The sequence below is a fragment of the Papaver somniferum genome, unplaced genomic scaffold (assembly GCF_003573695.1).
Source record: "Papaver somniferum cultivar HN1 unplaced genomic scaffold, ASM357369v1 unplaced-scaffold_125, whole genome shotgun sequence".
NCBI classification, from domain to species: domain Eukaryota; kingdom Viridiplantae; phylum Streptophyta; class Magnoliopsida; order Ranunculales; family Papaveraceae; genus Papaver; species Papaver somniferum.
In genome coordinates, this window is record NW_020621603.1 from 19,830,069 (window position 1) to 19,848,443 (window position 18,375).

Below are 18,375 nucleotides of genomic sequence, written 5' to 3' on the forward strand. Positions count from 1 at the left end.
TGCAGATGAGTAAATGGATGAGCTGTATTGTGATGGCAGAGATCAATTGAGCTGGTTGTCATCGAGTTCAACACAGGCTGAGATATTGCAGGTGGTTAGGTGATGTTGCTGCTATAACGGATGAGAACTGATGCAGATAAGAAGAGGAGCCGGGATGAGTTTAGGAATCAGTTGAGAATGAGGTATGGGTGCTGGTGGATTTGAGCGGGAAAAACTTTGTTGCTGGTAATGAATGATTGTGTAGATGAATGTTAGGCTGGTACTGTTGTTTACAAGGCTAAGAAGATTTGCAGGAACTCAAATTCCTATCATGGGTTATATGTAGCAGCTCAGATGGATGTTGAAGTAGCAATGACTTATGGCTGGTGCAGAATGAATTGCAGTGGTGACAAATATGAATCCGCAGTTGGTGCTATGTACTGCAAGTGTCGATGCTAAAGAGAACAACACAGAAAGAAAGGAGGAGTTGTGTCTGTTGATGCAGCTGAGGTTGCAGGGAAGAAGGAGTATCAGTTGTTGTGGTTCTGCTGGGAACAGATGCAAGCTGGTGCCGAGTTGCTAAGTGACTTTTATGGCAGACTTCCGGCTATGGACCCAGTTCTCCGGCGACTACTTTTTGGTAAGATTTTTACATGGGTTTTTCACAAACATGGGCTTGGTAGACCACATTGAACTTTGAGCTTTGAAGACCTAGTTTTGGAAAGATAAAAATCTACAAAAGGAGAAAGTTTCTACTTTCTTGATATCACGTATTTTCTACTTGGAGCTTTGGAGAGCGGCGACGAGGGTTTGCTTTCATTTATGTTTCATCTTCTTCATTTTATTATTGATGATGATTATGATGAACTCCAAAGTTATGAGTAGCTAAACACATAATATTGGTTATGGGATAAAGTTGATTTCTCAAATATGATATTTGCATCTATGAGTTAGTTTTGTCTCAATAATTTATTGTTTATGATTCACAATTAATAGTGTTATATAATTTGAATGCTCGTTTAGTCGAGTCCGGAATCGATTGAGTTTGGCTTCATCCTTATTGCTAGATTAGGGTTTTCAATACGTAAAATTTGAGTAATTTCTGATCATAAGTAGCATAATTGTGGGTAGGGCTTGTAGTGATATATCCTGCTAGTCACAAGTGAATCATAACCTTGGTTAAATCGAATTAGTGCTTTTACACGTTTGATTGCCTTGATTAGTCTTATTCCATAGAACTTAGTGCTTTTAGGGAGTTAAACTTAATTGTGCTTTTACACTTTAGGTTGCTTTCTAGGAAGAATTCACACATACATCTTTTAATGTGGTTGTGATGAAATCAGAGAATTAACGGGATATACTTGCGATCAAGGTATCCTAGGACTTTTAGTAAATGAGAGATTAAAATATCAATTCTAGTCATTGGTAGAAATACATGTTAGTGAATGATACTATCCCGTGATCAATATCTTCTTCTTATTGATTACTTTTATTATTACTTTGCTTTCAATTATTTTTATTGCTTTGCTATGACAAAAATCTCCCCTTAGTTACTAAGAAACTGAAATTTTATAACAACAAAAGTCTCTCTGTGGGAACGAACTCTTTCTTACCACACACTTCATTTATTTTAGTTAAGTAAGAAAGTCAAATTATTTTTGACGCATACGACAGCGATCAACACAAACTTCACACTCATAAATTACCAACTCACATAATCTTTATACTTCACCTCTTCAAGGATTTCACTTCTACTTTATCTTTCACGCTTCCCCTAGGATTCAAAAACTCGGCTTTTGCAAGAATCCCATAAAAATAAAGGTAACCAACAATCAAAATTGAGAAACTGAACTATTGAACAAGATAGTAATTACCTGAAATTTTTAAATGGGTTAAAGAGAAGTTAATAACTTTTTCCCGGCAACCAGTTGTTTCAAAAGAGAAAGGTTGTTGATCCTGATTAAAGGGGTGTCACGAATGGCACCAATGAGTCCACCATTTCTGGATTTACTTTCTTCCTTTTGCATTAGATTTTTTTATTTTTGAAAATTAGGTTTCTTTTCTCTTATGGACAAAACATATGAAGAAAAACAAGGAATGAAACAGAAAAGGAATCTTCTTTGTTATTATCACCGTATCCAAATCAGAAGAGGACTATTCTATTTCGAAAATGAAGCAATTTTTAGGACCATTCTCAAATTTTGACTAGATCATTTTGAAGTAATTTGCAACATCCCCTATCTATATGTTTTGCTTAATCACGAAAATTCCTTTTCATGAATAGTTAAATTAATGATTAAGTTAAGCTGATTAATTACCGATTTTAGATTAAATTAGTGAGTTAAATTTTAGATTAATATTAGTGCTTATTTTAGAAGTAGAATTACGAAGAAAAGAAGAAGAGGAGGAATAAGAATTTTGGGAATAAGTATTTGGTTTTATTTTTCTTTCTTTGACTCGAAATGAATGATTTTGTTCTCGCAAAATTTTGTTTAAGTCTATGTTCAGCAATGTTTGACATGAATACATAAAAGTCAAATTATCAATATAAAGTTCAGCTGGGAAAAAAATTTGACTTAACCCAACTCAAAATACATGCCTACTTGAGAAAAGCTCGGTTAGCAGTTTTGACATCACCGAACACAACATTTGGTCTTACAGACGAAATCTCGACATTACCGGAAAATCCAGACCTTCAACGAACCGGATTTTGGTCCGCTTGGAAAGCTCTGACATCCTGATACACCACTCGAGAAACTAAGTTTTCAAATTTTACGGGCGAACTTGATTTTACCAAAAAAAATGTTCATCGATTATTTTTCTCAAATATGTTTTATAAGTAGACGAACACGATTTTCCTTCTAAGGGTCATCGAATCCGTCAAACTGTTGTACGATTTTAGGTATTGTTCTAATATTTATTTAAACCAACCAAACAATACGAATCACCTTGTGTAGGTGACAATCATATCAAAGCAAACACCAAGATTCAGAGATGAGATTTTTCTGAGTAGAAACCTCGTTTAAAGGTCATCTAATTGTCAAGGTAGTTCTAGGGTCCATCTCCACTGTTATATACACAGTCTTGCGTTGGTACTTAGGCCTGACAACACACACCATATTAAACGGGTGAGGAATGATCAGTCCCAGTGTCGGTCCATCATCGAAGAAACGGTCTTCCAGGTTGCCACCGATGTGGTGAGTTGCTACTTAGGACTAGCAATTGTACCATTCCAGACGGTTCATCCATCTGTAGTGGGGGAGTAAATCATGGCCTAGAATATGGTATGAGATGTCCCGCATTAACCATCCCTCACTGGAGGGTGTGTGGTTCCTTTAAACGACTACAGCCATTCCTTTTCAGATGATATGAGTTACCTCGTACGATAATAATCGTTGCTTAGTTCACGAGCCGAGACAGATGATATGAATTACCTCGAACTGTAATAACCATCTTTTGTCTCATGGGATGTACATTTATCAGATGGTATGTATTACCTCGAATGGTAATAATCTTCTTTCACTAGTGATAGGTGTCTTAAACACCTTGATTTATTATCAATTGATTATGATTTATTTGCTATTTTTCTTGTGAATTATGTAGTTTACATCTGTTTTGAGTTTTATAGGTATTTTGGAGTCATTTAAGCAAAAGAAGAGAAATAAGAATTCAAAACGTTTCTCGGGAATATTGTGAGTTGATGCACTCAGAGCATAACAAGGGCACAGATGGGTGTATAAAACTATTTCTGCAACCTAATTTTTCGCTATATATTCTCTCCAAAACCTTCCGTCCCCCTCCGTGTGACTCCTACCACCATATATTTACCCAACAACTCCAACAATCTCGACAAAATCTTCCCCTTTTTCTTCCTTGCAATTTACAAAGATTTTATTCTCCTATATCCGGTTACGCGTTTTCCATCTGTCAAATCTCTTCAAAATAATGAATCAGACACTAGATAGAGTTATCTGCTCCTAATCATTCACGTAATTTTCAAATATACAACCAAAAAATCCAAAGAATAACTCTTCTTTCTTTTTTCTTCAAATAAGTGAAAATGTTCCTTATTTTCGAATCTAAAATAGTTATCTTCCATGTTTAATCGAAACAGGTCATTGCGTATCCAAACTATAGAAGGTTTACGAGAAAATCTCACAGTTGAAAAAGAATTGAATCCGAATTTTCCCGCCAAATTTTCTTTATGAAGATGGAGTCCCCCTAACCAAAATAAGTGTGTCTTTATCCAAAATGGGGTGCCTTTAGCATTTTTTCGGATGCCTTTATCACTTTTTGAGTTAATTTTTTCATAAAAGTTTATTTTCCAAAAACACATATAATAACACAATAAGTACAAAATTGAGCACTAACAATATATAAAATTAAGAAAAATCAGACATAAAATGTGTTTGTCACTCAACTACCATATACTATCCTAGTCCGAGAATTGACTTTAGTAGACTACAAATCAAGATATAGTTTTGTGTATCTAACATTGAAAACAAGTTTGAGATAGCAAAACTTAAGAGTTCGTTCGACCGAGCAGTGCTCTAACAACAACTAGTTCATTTTATTGAGACAATTGTCTTGCTTTACTTTCCAAACCATGATGATTGATAGCAAAATTGACACCAAAAACCTATTTATGTCTGTTTTTAACAGTCATTGTTTAACTTTTCCAACCATGACGATTTTTCAACTACAGAACTAGTCGTCATGGTTTAGGGATTACGACTGTCACGACGCTGGTTATTGTTCCTTCATTTATGAAGAGCAACATGAAAAGTCTTCATGATACTTGTGTAAATACCATAACGACTATTCAGAAACATAAAAAGTGGCTTTGGTAGTTGAAGAGATACCATGATGACCAAATCACTGTAATTAAACATAGATCTTTCAGACCTAAAATGGCATTCAAAGAAAAAAGTAATTTAACAGATTGAGTTTACGCCATCACTTGTTGTCTTATTCTTACAATTTCTTCGATTTTTTCACTTTCAGTGATTTCTGCTTCACCAACTGATTTCTTCTTTGTTTGTATTGTTGAAGCATCTTCCTAATTTCATAATTTTTATCATTAGGTTATTCTTTGATTTGTTTTGCACTTCATGTTTGAAAAGATTAATAGTTGATAAAAATTTCAAATCGACAATTATCGTCAAACTTTTTCTTTTGAAATATGGAGATAGAGAAAAGAATGGTCGTTAGGGAAGATGAAGAATGAAAAGGAAATAAAAAGCTTTTGATATAAACCAACGATTTAATTTTAATCAGGGTTAGGGCAAGGGTGATAAGGTTCTACAACTTATAGACACACTTTAACATGCTATTCTGGTTGGGTCTAAATTTTGTCACCCACTATTAACTTGGGTATGCCTAATCTCGTGAGTCTTGAAAAAAAAAAGACATCCTTCAACTCTTCAAGAATAATAATAAAACAAAATAGATTTAAAAAAAAACGGATATCTAGCTCAACTAGTCATCCCTGTTCTTTAAAGGTTTGATGCGCTACAGAAGGTCGTTCAGGTCACTGATGACGCAATACTGCAAATTTGACATGGAAAATAGTGTTATCTTGTGCCCCTTACGACATAACCATCCTCGATATCTGCTTCAGCTCTCTTGATTAGCTCCTCAAGAGGCTTGCTGGTAAGCTAGCATATCAACTTGTTCAACTACTACTGTACAAGTCCCGATCAGGTGAGTGAAAAAAAAGAAAAAAAAATTTCAAAATAAAGTAAAATCAGATCATTAAGAGATAACCCCATTAAGGGTCGGTCGACAATCATCTTGGGGTCAGTGGATGCTCCACCTTTTATAGCTTCTGCTCTCTTTTGTCAACTTTTTTACTTTCACTTAATCTGCAGTCCAGTTTGCTCTTTTTTTAATTACTTAATTTTAATCTAGGCTGAGTTTGTAATCCCTAAGTTTGATCTAGTTGAGTCTGTAATTCCTCTTATATCTTTATTTTCAGTTTTTAACAAACTTGTAATAACATTATTAGCTCTATTAGCACTAATCCTTCACGATGAAGATTGATAATACTTCAGGACATAATCAAAACTAAAGAATCAATTCGAAGGATAGACCAAGCCGAAAAATAAGGGGGTAGATGAATACCGCTCGAGCAATACACCACAACATTAAGATACAAAAGCTTGAATAGTATCTCGGATAAATGTATCAAAACCACCACTAACATCCAAATTTCTTTGGGCTCGGTCTTGTCCACAAAAAGTACAACTTTTTTTGTGAAAAACATTCGTCGACAATTTACTGACCCTCGACAACCTAAACCGTGTCCACCTCACCGACTCCAACATCAACCTTCAGTGCATTTTTTGATCCGGATTCTGCTGCATTATCATGTTATGGTAGTTTTTTGGCCTACCGATCCAAGTATAATTGATGAATCTTTGGATATCACGTAATGACACATTTTTTTTCTTTTTGAAAAGGAAGGTTATATTGAAAAGAAAAACTGTACAAAAATATACAAGCCAAGAGAGTACAAAGTCTTAAACATGCAAGACTGTCTCCCACATAAAATGGACTTGACTTAAAGCCATATCCTTGAATATATCTTTGTCAAAAAACCATAGCACCAAGGTATGTTTTATGAGTAAACAGATCTCATCAATATCTTTCGATCTTCCATTATCAAAAGCCCTACAATTTCTTTCATTCCACAAATTCCAAACCACTGCATAGTTGACCTTCCACTAAACCTCTCTAGCCCTTCCGATCAAAGCATTACTAGGTATCACCGGGGCCTACGGCCCCGGCTCAACCTCTCGAGTAGACAAATTAATAGTTGTTACTTGTGTAAAAACTATTAAATGTTCCTCTAGCCCTGATATATGTTTGTTTAAAAACGGTTTAACTAAAGGTTAATCAACGTGAAATAAATCATATGTATTTTCTTGTCATTGAACATTTAGCAAATTTTTAAATAACCCAAATTGGTTGACATATCTAATTCACTCGTAACAGTCTCAGTTTTAATTTCTATACACTCTCACAGAGTCACAGACACAGACCCATATATGCTTTTTGCCTGCAGCTGTATGCATGTATTGGATGTCAAAAGAGATACTGCATAACAAAAGCATAATTCAAAATACTACCCGGAAGATACAAACACATACACATGGTGACTATGGAAATGATAAATGATGAATGTTTTGTGGTTGGTATCTTGAAATATAAGTGAACTCTTCTGAAACTTATTTTATACAGACCATCTATTACTGTACTTTTTATTAATAGATTTAAGATGAAAAAAATGTGTATAAATTTTGCATTTGATTGTTATGGTAATTTAACGAACATAAGTAAGGCGCTTAACCAATCGTATATCATTTATCCATTTTGAAAAATGAAGGGGCCCAACTCTTTACCTATTTGTGTACATGGTTCTTCGGTTCTACCGTGTTTAGCCGCATGTCGTTTTTCATAAACAACAACAACAATTACTGGGTTCATTGTTTACTCTAATGATCTCCTAGTAATCATTAGTTGGCATGCATCCATATATAACAACTATCGCTGTTAACACTTAGTCGATCTTCTTCTTCTTTGCAGACATTACACTAAAGTTCTTCTTCAGCACTATCCAAAAATTTTATTGGAGAGGAAGGAGTAGGTTGAGAGGGTCTTGCAAGAATGTGAATGCTATCTGAGGTGGTCGGAGTTTCAATGCGTCCATAATAACTTTCACTCTCACTACGGCTACCAAGTTCTCCTTCATTGGCCATAATCACTCTTTCCCAGTTGACATAAGTAAAACTTTGTAAATTATCATCACTAACTCTTTGACATAAGTAAAACTTTGTAAATTATCATCACTAACTCTAAATCTGCTAAAGCTTACAGTTCAGAAAATCTCGAGGTACACAAATACCCTCAATCCTAGCCAAATTTATGTTCATAAAAAATGTGACAGTTGAATACCATCCAATTTTAGGCATGGTCAATTGCAGATTTGCAGAAGTGTAAATTCTATAAAGCATACTTCAGCAGACCAAGATTTATGGTGATGCTAGTGATCCATAAATTTATTCTCATATTTATTATATGTAAAGTCTTCATTACTCATAGAGCACCAAAGCACATATCCAACACATCTACTGCAATGTAATTAACACAAAGAAAGTATCGTTCCGTGTCATAGTTAATTTGTCTCGTCTTTAATAATCAATTCTTCAGGTGCTGACATGAAGGAAAATTGTGTGATATTTCAAATTCCAATATCATGCTGTTTTGTGACTCGCTACTTACCTTCTTCTAGGAAGTTACGTGGTTAAGGTGTAACTTGGATCAAAATCATAAGCCAAAAGGTCCATGGTTTGAAGGAACATTCGATAATTTGGCGTTTAAGTTGATACAGGTTTAAATAATTAGTCCAATGAAAAAAAAAATGATCAGTGCTTTGAATTTTCTAACTACAGTGACCAACTGCGTTAGATTTGAGATTCTGAATTGACTTTAACATTCATTTACTCGGGGGATAACTACCGCAAGTCTGCCTTGTTCTGCAGGAGATCAGTTGAGAACTTGAGATCATATGAAACAACTCTCGTCTAGGAATCAACAATTGGAAGGATGAACTGTGCCCGAACCATGTGTAAGTAAAACAATGTGATACGATCTGTATATGGGACACCAAGGGAATCACACATATAGTTTGCCAAAACAACCACGAAAAATACTTGACTTAAGGGAAATTTTTTTAAATTTTTCCGGCAAATTGTGGGTTGATGTCAAATTCCGTAACTGCACATTATCTCGTTACGTCTCACTTAATGGGCAAGATGGATCAAAGAATGTCAGCCAACTGATATCTTACCAAGTTGTCAATTAAGGAGATGAAGCATGTCGTAGAACATAGACAAAAAAGACTTAGTACTCTGTCAAATTTCTTCTTCCTAAGCTAGATAGCAATTATTAAAGTAAACAATGACTATCTTCAGATGTGATTTTTTTCGAAAGATACTAACTGGAGAAACCTTGTATGATTTGTATCAGGTAAGAGTTACGGACTTGATGGGTTCACTTCCCGAACAACTAACTCATCAATCCTCCTTAAAAAAAAGAAACGTAGAAAGAGCAGAACCAACAACAGGCTGCAGCGACAGAGACACCTTACTTGTTGAACTGATGTTTCGTTCCAGACTTAACCCAAAACTCCTACAAATTTTGTATCGCTTCTTTGCTATCTATCTTCGAACAAAACCTAACGGATAATGGTTTCCTGTCGCCGAGAACTTGGTTGGAGCGACTGGTCACAACATGACCTTTAGCTTATGGTTAGCTCAGAGTGGGCCACGATATAATCTTTGTCGTCCAATTTGGAGAAGATCTTACTGTCCTTTATCCATTATAGACACCACCTTTTCTTAGAACATCGATTACTCCATGCTTCGAATTGCTTCTGCACCGTCTCACACATAACCCACTGAATTTTGAAAGCCTTAAGAAAATAGGACCAGACTTCATAAGAATATTGACAAGTAACATATGATCATCTATTTCTTGTTCTCTCTTACAGAATAAGCAAAGATCACTCTGCACCTCAACTCCTCGCTGCATAAGCATACTCAATGTAGGAAGAGAATTGTGATAATAAGCCCATAACATAAAACTTACCTTAGATGGTATACTTTTCCTCCAAATATGCTTATAAAACTCATCTTCCACTCTTTTTTCTTTTTTTTTTTCGAAAAAGAGGCTAACCTCAAATGTATTGATAGAGCCGATTTAGGAAATCGGAAATCTTACAGAGATTTTTCAAGATCATAAAACAGTCATACAAGTTATAGTATCTCCCCCAATTCTTGCCCATCAAACGTATCCCTTCAGAACTAAAAACCGTTTCAGAAAACCTTCTTCTCTCTCGCAAAGGAGAGGACCAAACAACATGTAGGGACACACTAATTTTGAAAACAAAATCAGTATGTATCAATGCACAAGGCAATGACTGTAACAAATCCAACCCAATGTTCTTCAGAATGTGTGAATAACATGAATTGGAGTTTTTTAAATTTAGACTTCCTAATGCAATCAAGGCAGCAATGACCCAACTAATAATAACAGTAGCCCAAAAATAACCATAGTGTCTCAAACGGTAACCAAAGTGTCTGGATATTTTCCTCCACCGTAAGAGAAGGATCTCATGATCGCTGCAAGATGATTGACTGGATATTTTCCTCCAAAGAACACAAAGAACTCGACGGAAAATACGTCGGAATCCGCAAGATCCACCCCTTGAATCTGCATTTCATAACAATTTTTGACCGTACACCCCCCTCTGATTTCCATGTTATCCTCATCCCCTGTCAACCCATGCACCGGACCCAGCTCATTGCAAAGCCCATCCCATTCAAGCTGTTCCGTAATGACGCATTAGTAGCATAACAAATATCATGCTTCCAATAAAAAAAAAAACACATTAAGGGTACAATTAAGCCAAGGTAAAGAAACGTTCACCGTTTTCCGATCCCACTGAGCCCGCATAAGCATCATCTCTCTATATCTGTGCGTTTCTAAAATTCTAAAAATCCTCTCTAATGCTTACTTAATCAATCATCATCTGCCTTAGGCGTATAAACCCCAAGGATTTGTACATGGTATTTATATTAGGAAACTTTGGTATTCTTTTGCAATTTCCCCATTCATCATCGGCATCGCAGTATAAACCCTAGGCGTCTGCTTTGGTAAGTACCGCCTTGATTTTAAGTTATAATCTTATTTATTAGTCTATTAGATTTTAAGTTATACGCCGATTCCGATTTGGTATTGTCGGAGAGGTGATAATTCAATATTTAGAAAATATTTAGAATCCTTTAAAATTGAATCTAGTGTTGGAAATATTAATTCAAAATATTTCAATATTTAGAAAATGTTGGAATTAATCCTTGTATTTAGGTAAGGTTGGACGTGGTATACTGTGGACGTGCAAAAGTGGTGCGGGCTGATCCTAGTCTCTAGGGATAGTTAGACGGAATTGGAGTTTAATGGCTGTAATTTAGGAATTTATTATTAGTGGATTAGTGATAGGGTTAGTGTTTCGGTTTAATGTAAAGTCTATTTAAAGACGTTTTTGTTAATGAAAAATTATGCAGCAGAAGTTTTATCAAATGTAGATCTTAATTTTACGGTGTTTCAATCTCTCTCTCACTCCTCTCTGTGCTATGTGGGAAATTCCCACATCTATTTAATAAAGCTTTTAATGAGAGAAAAAGAAAGAGGCGTGAAATTAATACCAGAGAGAGTAACAAGGTGAATAACAATTGTAGTACTAGTGGTACTGACAATTCAGCAGGTATTATTGGTAGCAGTGCCTCAGAAATAGTGAGGAAAATGAAATTATCAGACAGAGTAAGAAGAATAAGAAGATGAAGATGGGTAACAATTGGAAGCCAATGGCCAAGTGTAGTGAGGTACTGAGGAGAATATAGGTAGTAGTAGCCTCAGCAATAGTGAGGAAAATGAAATCATTAGACAGAGTAAGAAGATGAAGATGGATAACAATTGGAAGCCAATGGCCAAGTGTAGTAATGACAAGAAGGTTCTGGGCAGCAGTAGTATTTTCGATCACTATAGAATCATGCGTGAGATATTAAGCAGGCTCCCAGTCAAATCACTCATGTGTTTCAAGTGTGTAAGCAAACATTGGAAGTTCTCAATCTGCCATGATCAAGGCTTGATTGATTTACACTTCACTCGGTCGAAGCAACATTGTCCAGATCTCTTTCTTGTTGTTCCGCGTCATACCGTTAATCTCTTAGGAAGACACCCAGGGTCCAGGATTACACGCAGGTATGCGGGTGTGAAGGAGTATAAGTACCAAGAGTCTTTTTTGCTAGGCAATTTATTTGGAAGTGGATCATCGCCAGCCATTATAACTACTGTTCGGAAATTAGAGCGAAAGCCATTTCATTATACTGATAGTCTAGCACCTGTTAATGGTTTGATTTGTTTTGTTAACCGTCGTTTATCTGCTGTTTGCATATTAAATCCATGTACTAGAGAACTAACGCCATGGATCACTTCTTCGCTTCATCAAAACAAAAAGTACAACTTCGCTGAAGAGTTTGCTCTTGGTGTATGGTTACCAACATACTTCTTTGGATTTGATCCTGCCACCAAACGACACAAAGTTGTATGCACTTGGCGTATACGTAAACAAGTGACAGACTTTTCTAAGATCGTAAGTGTAGATGACGAAATACAGTGGACAGACATTTGTGAGGTCTTGACTGTAGGAGAGAACACTTGGAGAAACATCGATGAGAAGGTTCCATTTTCATACGAGGTAGAAGTTTCAGTTTATTCAAATGGTTTCATTTACTGGGGTAACGACTTCGTGGGAATCCCTGAAAATATAAATGCATTCGACGTTGGGCAGGAGAAATTCAAAGTGATTAGGGTTCCTCAAGAAATCAGAGACAAATGTGAGAATCCACCCGGAGGTGATTGTGGTCCTTTTCATAGTTTATTAGAAGTGGGTGGACTGGTAAGGTTGTGAAGCTGTGGATTTGCAGTGATGATAATTCTACTGGTAGCTACAGCACGTGGACTGAAATTACTATGGAATTACCTTTTCAGTGGGGGGGCGGGAATGGTAGATATCCTTACTTCCATGGTGTTGCGGGAGAAGACCGGATCATTATCGAGTCCTACCCAACTATTTCGGCATCAGATATAGAGAAAGTCCGTCTATATTCTTATGATTGGAATAAGAAGACGTCAACAAAAAAAGCTAAAGATGGTGTGGTTTCAGAGTTGGTTTCTGTTTCCTTATTTTCCAAATTAGCTTTTGTTACCTTATTTAGATCTTTTGCGGAAAGCCTTTGGCCTGTTCGAGGGCGCCAATTCAGACACCAAGAAGTGAGTAATTTTCTTATTATGTATCTTTTTGTTTTCCTCTAGACGGTCATTAAGTTATTATATCCTTAAAGGTGCATGATATTTGGTGAATGTTTGCATGGGGCAAATATAAAAACTGCCTCAAGTTTGTACAGATCACTGCTCAGTTCGTTGCAGTTATTTGTAGGGTTGACCTTTTAAGAGGTAAAGGAGTTCTAGAAGTGTGAATTAAACTTACGTGATGAACAACCAGTTGTCCTTTTCTGCAGGCAGTAATGGGACCATGTTTGTGGTCCTTAGTTGCTAAATAATATGTTTGGTCGATGGTGTTTTGAATAATGAATCAAGTAATCATCCTACAGTGAATATTGTTATCAGAGTTGGGATTCCCTTTCTTAATTTTCCTTTAGTATGGTTTTTCTTGCTACTTATTCATGAGCAAGCAACTTGAGGAAAGATGAATTAGAGAGAAAAGGACATGACAAAAGGGTAATGTTCTATGAAGCAAATTCGTTGTGCGTTATGGAAAAAATGATCTTTGCAGTTAGACATACTACATGGGATAATGACCTATCTTAATCAAATAGAATATCTAGCTAGGGAAAATTCTAAGCCATAGTTCACGAAAGTGATTTCAAATACCATTTTACATGAAATTGATATGCTGTATGCTTCTACAGACTGAAAAGGCTCGTTTGCGGCTAAATGTTGATATTACTGCTGCACCAGATTCCGCTCCTGCACCTGCGCCAATTGAATCTTTTACAAATATGGTACATGGTTTTCTTTTCTAGATATTATGACTCTATGAGCAAGATTCGCCAATTGAATCTTTTACAAATATGGTACATGGTTTTCTTTTCTAGATATTATGACTCTATGAGCAAGATTCACATCGCTATAACTGTGTTTACACCTTTTCTAGTGTTTGCATGAAAGTATCATGAAAGATATATCGTTTCACAAGTATTCTAGACCGACCTCTATTCAGGCCCAAGCTATGCCAGTTGCTCTGAATGGAAGGGATCTTTCGGGTTGTGCAGAGACTGGGAGTGGGAAAATTGCTGCTTTTGCTATTCCAATGATTCAGGTTTCCACCATCAATTAATTTTTGTTTTATTTTTTTATTGCATTATTATATATTTATACACATATTTTGTTTCGATTCTGCAGCATTGCTTAGCCCAGCCTTCTGTTCAGCGAGGTGATGGTCCTCTTGCGTTAGGATTGGCACCTACCAGAGAACGTGCCCAGCAGATAGAGAAAGAGGTGAGGTTACTGATTATCTACCACAAGATTAGTGGCATTTTTGCGCCGGTTCTTTCATCTTATGTGTATTACACAATCAGATTTTTTGTATCGTAAACAGTGTTGCTAGGAAGTCTGTGAATTATCTTCGTTGATTGTGACCTCCACTTGTTACTATTTTTTTTTAAACTTAGAATAACCAAATTGAGGAAATTATTCCTGGGCTGGAACATAACTTCTGCGAAATTTCACTTTTGCACTTGGAAAATGTAAGAACTGTGTTTGTATTCAATGAATGTTAATTTTACAATAGTACAAGACTGAGTCTTATATAGACGCACAGACTCAACTACAAAACAAATATTACAGGAGGTGACTGATATATTACAGGCGGTGAATGACAGACTGTAATTAATGTAACAGCTGTAACAAAAACTAAATCATGTGGCTATGATTAACAGTAAGAAAGTAGTCCGTACAGAGTACGGATGCTTGACTCAGTCTAACATCCCCCTCAAACAGATGCACGTACAGCAGGCATCAGTTTGCCCTTCAATAAGCTAAACTGCGACTTTGACAATCTTTTGGTAAATAAATCTGCAATCTGACTGAGAGTATGAATATAGGAAACCTGCAGAAAACTAGAACTAACCAGATCACGAATCATATGGTAGTCTACTTCAATATGCTTTGTGCGGGCATGGGAAATTGGGTTTGCAGTGAGACTGCCTGCACCAAGATTGTCACAGTATAAACGACAAGGGAGAGATAAGTAGACGGATAGTTCTTCAAATAAGTAAGAAAGCCACAATATTTCAGCAGCTGCATTTGCAAGACCTCTGTATTCAGCTTCTGTGGAAGAGCGAGAGATTGTGTGTTGTTTCTTTGAAGACCAGGACACTAAGTTGCCACCCACAAACACACAATAACCTGATGTAGATTTGTGTGTATCAGGACATCCAGCCCAGTCACTGTCACAATAAGCAGTGAGAGTGGAACAATCACTATCTTGTAAAGTAATGCTTTGACCTAAAGAACCTTTAATATATCGGAGAATTCTTTTGGCCAGCTGTAGATGGATATCAGTAGGCCTGTGCATGAATTGGCTCACATAGTTAACTGCAAAACTAATGTCAGGCCTGGTGAAAGTTAAATATTGAAGACCACCCACTAAGCTTCTGTAAGAAGCAGCATCTGACAATAGAGTTCCATCAAAAGCAGACACCCTTGGACCTGAACCAACTGGCGTTTTGCAAAGTTTACACCCAAGCATATCATCAAAAACAACATGAGTAGTGACATATATCCTATGAGTGCGCAAGTCCATACATTTGTACCCCTTATGATGAATATTGTATCCCAGAAACACACAGGTAGCTGATTTTGGGCTGAGCTTATCTTTCCTATAAGCTTCCAAGTTTGGATAACATAAACACCCATACACTCTAAGAAGAGAATAATCTGCTCTACACTTGTATAGCATCTCATAAGGAGATTTAAAGCAAGGAGCTTACTGGGAAGTCTGTTGATAAGAAACACAGTTTTTAAAAAAGAATCAAAACAAAACTTCTTTGGAAGAGAAGCATGAAAAGATAAAGTATTCCCCATCTCTGTGACATGTCTTTCCTCTCTGCTGAACCATTTTGTTGATGAAGATAAGGACATGAAATTCTTAAGGAAATATCACTAGAATCAAGAAAGTCTCTAAATGGTCCTTTAACAAGCTCAAGAGCACCATCACACTGAAAGTGTTTTATCTTAACAGTAGACAGATTCTCAATAAGAGACTTGAACAACTTAAAGCAATGAACACTGTCTGATTTATTCTTCATTGGATAAATCCATGAAAATTTTGTACAATCATCAACAAACAGAATATAATGCTTGTATCCCTGATGAGATTGTACAGGAGCAGGGCCCCAAATATCACAGTGAACCAACAGAAAAGGTAGACTATAATTATTACCAGTGGCATGAAAAGGTAAACATTTATTCTTAGCTAACTGACAAGATCCACAAATAGAAGTACATTTTGCAGATAGTTTGATAGCAGCACTGGTGTCAAGCTTATGGAGAATCTTCTGAGCAGGATGGCCTAGTCTTGAATGCCACAAAGTTGAAGAAGCTGCTAAAGTAATAAAGGCAGTACTATGAGGATAAACAGTTGGTTGTTGAGTAGTAGTATTTGAAGTAGATTTTCCAGATATTATGGGATATAATCCATGCTGCATCCTCCCTCTAGAAAGAATAAGGTGGCTCCTCAATGACTTTATTTCATATCCCCAAGGAAAGAACAAGAAAACACAGTTATTTTCCTTAGTAAATTGAGTAACAAACATTAAATTGTGTTGCAAATGAGGAACATAAAGTACTTTCTGTAGATTAAACTGCTTAGATGGAGTAGATAAAGTTGAAGAACCTACTAAAGATATAGGAAGTAACTTACCATCTCCAACCATAACTTGTTTAGTGCCAGAATGAGCAGAAGTATTCTGTAAAACTGAAGCATCATTTGTCATGTGGCTAGAAGCTCCTGAATCAGGTATCCAAACTGGTCCTGAGTGAGTATGACTCCAATAGCCTCCACTCTCATAAGCAGTATCATTAGGAAATTGTCCATTATAATCAAACTCATTAGAAAACCAAGGAGAAGAAGTATCACTCCCTGTATTAAGATCAAGTCCAAGAAAATCCTTCTGAGGAGGAGCTAAACTGTTTCTTGAAGGGTCATATCGAAATCTACACCGATTACCTTGATGACCTTGTTTATGACATATCTGACAAGGAATGGATCCATAATCAATAACTTGCTTTTGAGCAGGATTAAACTCAGTTTTTCGAAAACCAGGAGGACAAGTTGGTGTAGGTTTTCGAAAATTATAAGTATAAGGAGAAGGTTGTTTCTTCACAAAGAAAGCAGAGTTTGTTAGATCTGAAATTAGTGTAGAGAAGGAATCTGAATCTTGTTCTTTCAAGAATTGCTCATGACTAAGAAGACGAGATCGAATTTCAGAGAAAGATAACGGAGGCTCTCTGGTTTGAACACTAACAACAAAGTGAATAAACTCTCGACCTAGACCATTAAGAGTATACATTACCAGATCAGAGTCTCGCACTGGTTCACCAATTTCTGCTAAAGAATCTGAAATTGTCTTGATTTGATGAAGGAAATCATAAATTGTTGACGAGTCTTTCTTAATTGAGTGAAGTTGAGATCTCAACAAAGACTTACGAGCAAGAAATTGATCACTGAAAAGTTTCGCCAAATGCATCCATTTTTCTCTGGATGTGTTTTTACCAATCAATTCAGAAGAGAACGATCTAGCTACTGCAGCGTTAATGCAAGATCCAACAAATTTATCAACTTGAAACCACTCAAGATAGTTTGGATTTGGTATTTGAGTGTTGTTGATCATCACCATAGGAGATTCAGGTGGAACAGTTCCATCAACAAAATCATAAAGGTTTGTACAGATAAGAACGGAAGAAATCTGATCTTTCCATACAAGATAATTTGAGCCACCTAATTTATCAGAAACAAAATTATTTATGTTCTGAAAAGGAATTGTAAATCTTGGCTGAAAAACAAACTGATTGTAGAAGGAAGACTGTAATGGAGGTTGTTGTGGTTGTATTTGAGGTTGTTGTGTTTGAAATTGAGGGAAGTAAAAACGATGAAGATTTTGAGAAGGTAATGTATGTTGTGGAATCTGTATTGGTGTGTGATGAAGATGTTGTTGTTGTGGTGTAGTAAAAGGAGGTCGTGGTGATGATTGTTGAGTTGCAGATGGTGGTGGTTGTGGTGGTTGAGATGAAGAAGAATAAGAAGGTAAAGAAGTTGGTTGTTGAGGTTGTGGTGATGATAATGGTGGAAACAGCTGTGAATTGTTGATGTTTAGTGTATTGTTGTTGACATCGGAAGATGATGCGGTGTTTCGTTGAGTGGTTCTCACCATTTTTAGAGTTAAGTTGCAGGTTTAATGGTGCTTTTAACGTTGTTACAGTTGAGGATCAGAGAGAAGTTGAAGTTCCCTTTTTGGTATCTGATACCATGTAAGAACTGTGTTTGTATTCAATGAATGTTAATTTTATAATAGTACAAGACTGAGTCTTAAATAGACGCACAGACTCAACTACAAAACAAATATTACAGGAGGTGACTGATATATTACAGGCGGTGAATGACAGACTATAATTAATGTAACAGCTGTAACAAAAAATAAATCATGTGGCTATGATTAACAGTAAGAAAGTAGTCCGTACAGAGTACGGATG

At 36.2% G+C, this 18,375-nt stretch overlaps 1 protein-coding gene across 11 annotated transcripts; it reads left to right on the forward strand.

Moving 5' to 3' along the window:
- The first annotated feature begins 10,305 nt into the window (after nt 1–10,305).
- LOC113331503 (DEAD-box ATP-dependent RNA helicase 24-like) lies at nt 10,306–14,392 on the forward strand. Of its 11 annotated transcripts, XM_026578217.1 has the most exons (5): nt 10,306–10,697; nt 12,013–12,873; nt 13,533–13,625; nt 13,778–13,942; nt 14,026–14,392. In XM_026578217.1, exons 2-5 carry the CDS (start codon nt 12,574–12,576, stop codon nt 14,215–14,217), a joined length of 750 nt encoding a protein of 249 aa, XP_026434002.1. In that variant the 5' UTR covers nt 10,306–10,697; nt 12,013–12,573; the 3' UTR covers nt 14,218–14,392. The 11 variants fall into 9 exon arrangements, 3 of the variants coding, with proteins under 3 accessions (XP_026434002.1, XP_026434001.1, XP_026434003.1); XR_003350971.1 differs by lacking the exon at nt 10,306–10,697 and having other exon boundaries at nt 10,708–12,873; XR_003350975.1 differs by lacking the exon at nt 10,306–10,697 and having other exon boundaries at nt 10,708–12,873; nt 13,844–13,942.
- Nucleotides 14,393–18,375: the final 3,983 nt, after the last annotated feature.

Bases quoted from the DNA above. Each gene is read 5' to 3' on its own strand.
- LOC113331503 (XM_026578217.1), top strand. From the start codon at position 12,574: ATGGAATTACCTTTTCAGTGGGGGGGCGGGAATGGTAGATATCCTTAC. The intron at 12,874-13,532 runs GTGAGTAATTTT...ATGCTTCTACAG, and splicing joins GCCAATTCAGACACCAAGAA to ACTGAAAAGGCTCGTTTGCG. The intron at 13,626-13,777 runs GTACATGGTTTT...CACCTTTTCTAG, and splicing joins TTGAATCTTTTACAAATATG to TGTTTGCATGAAAGTATCAT.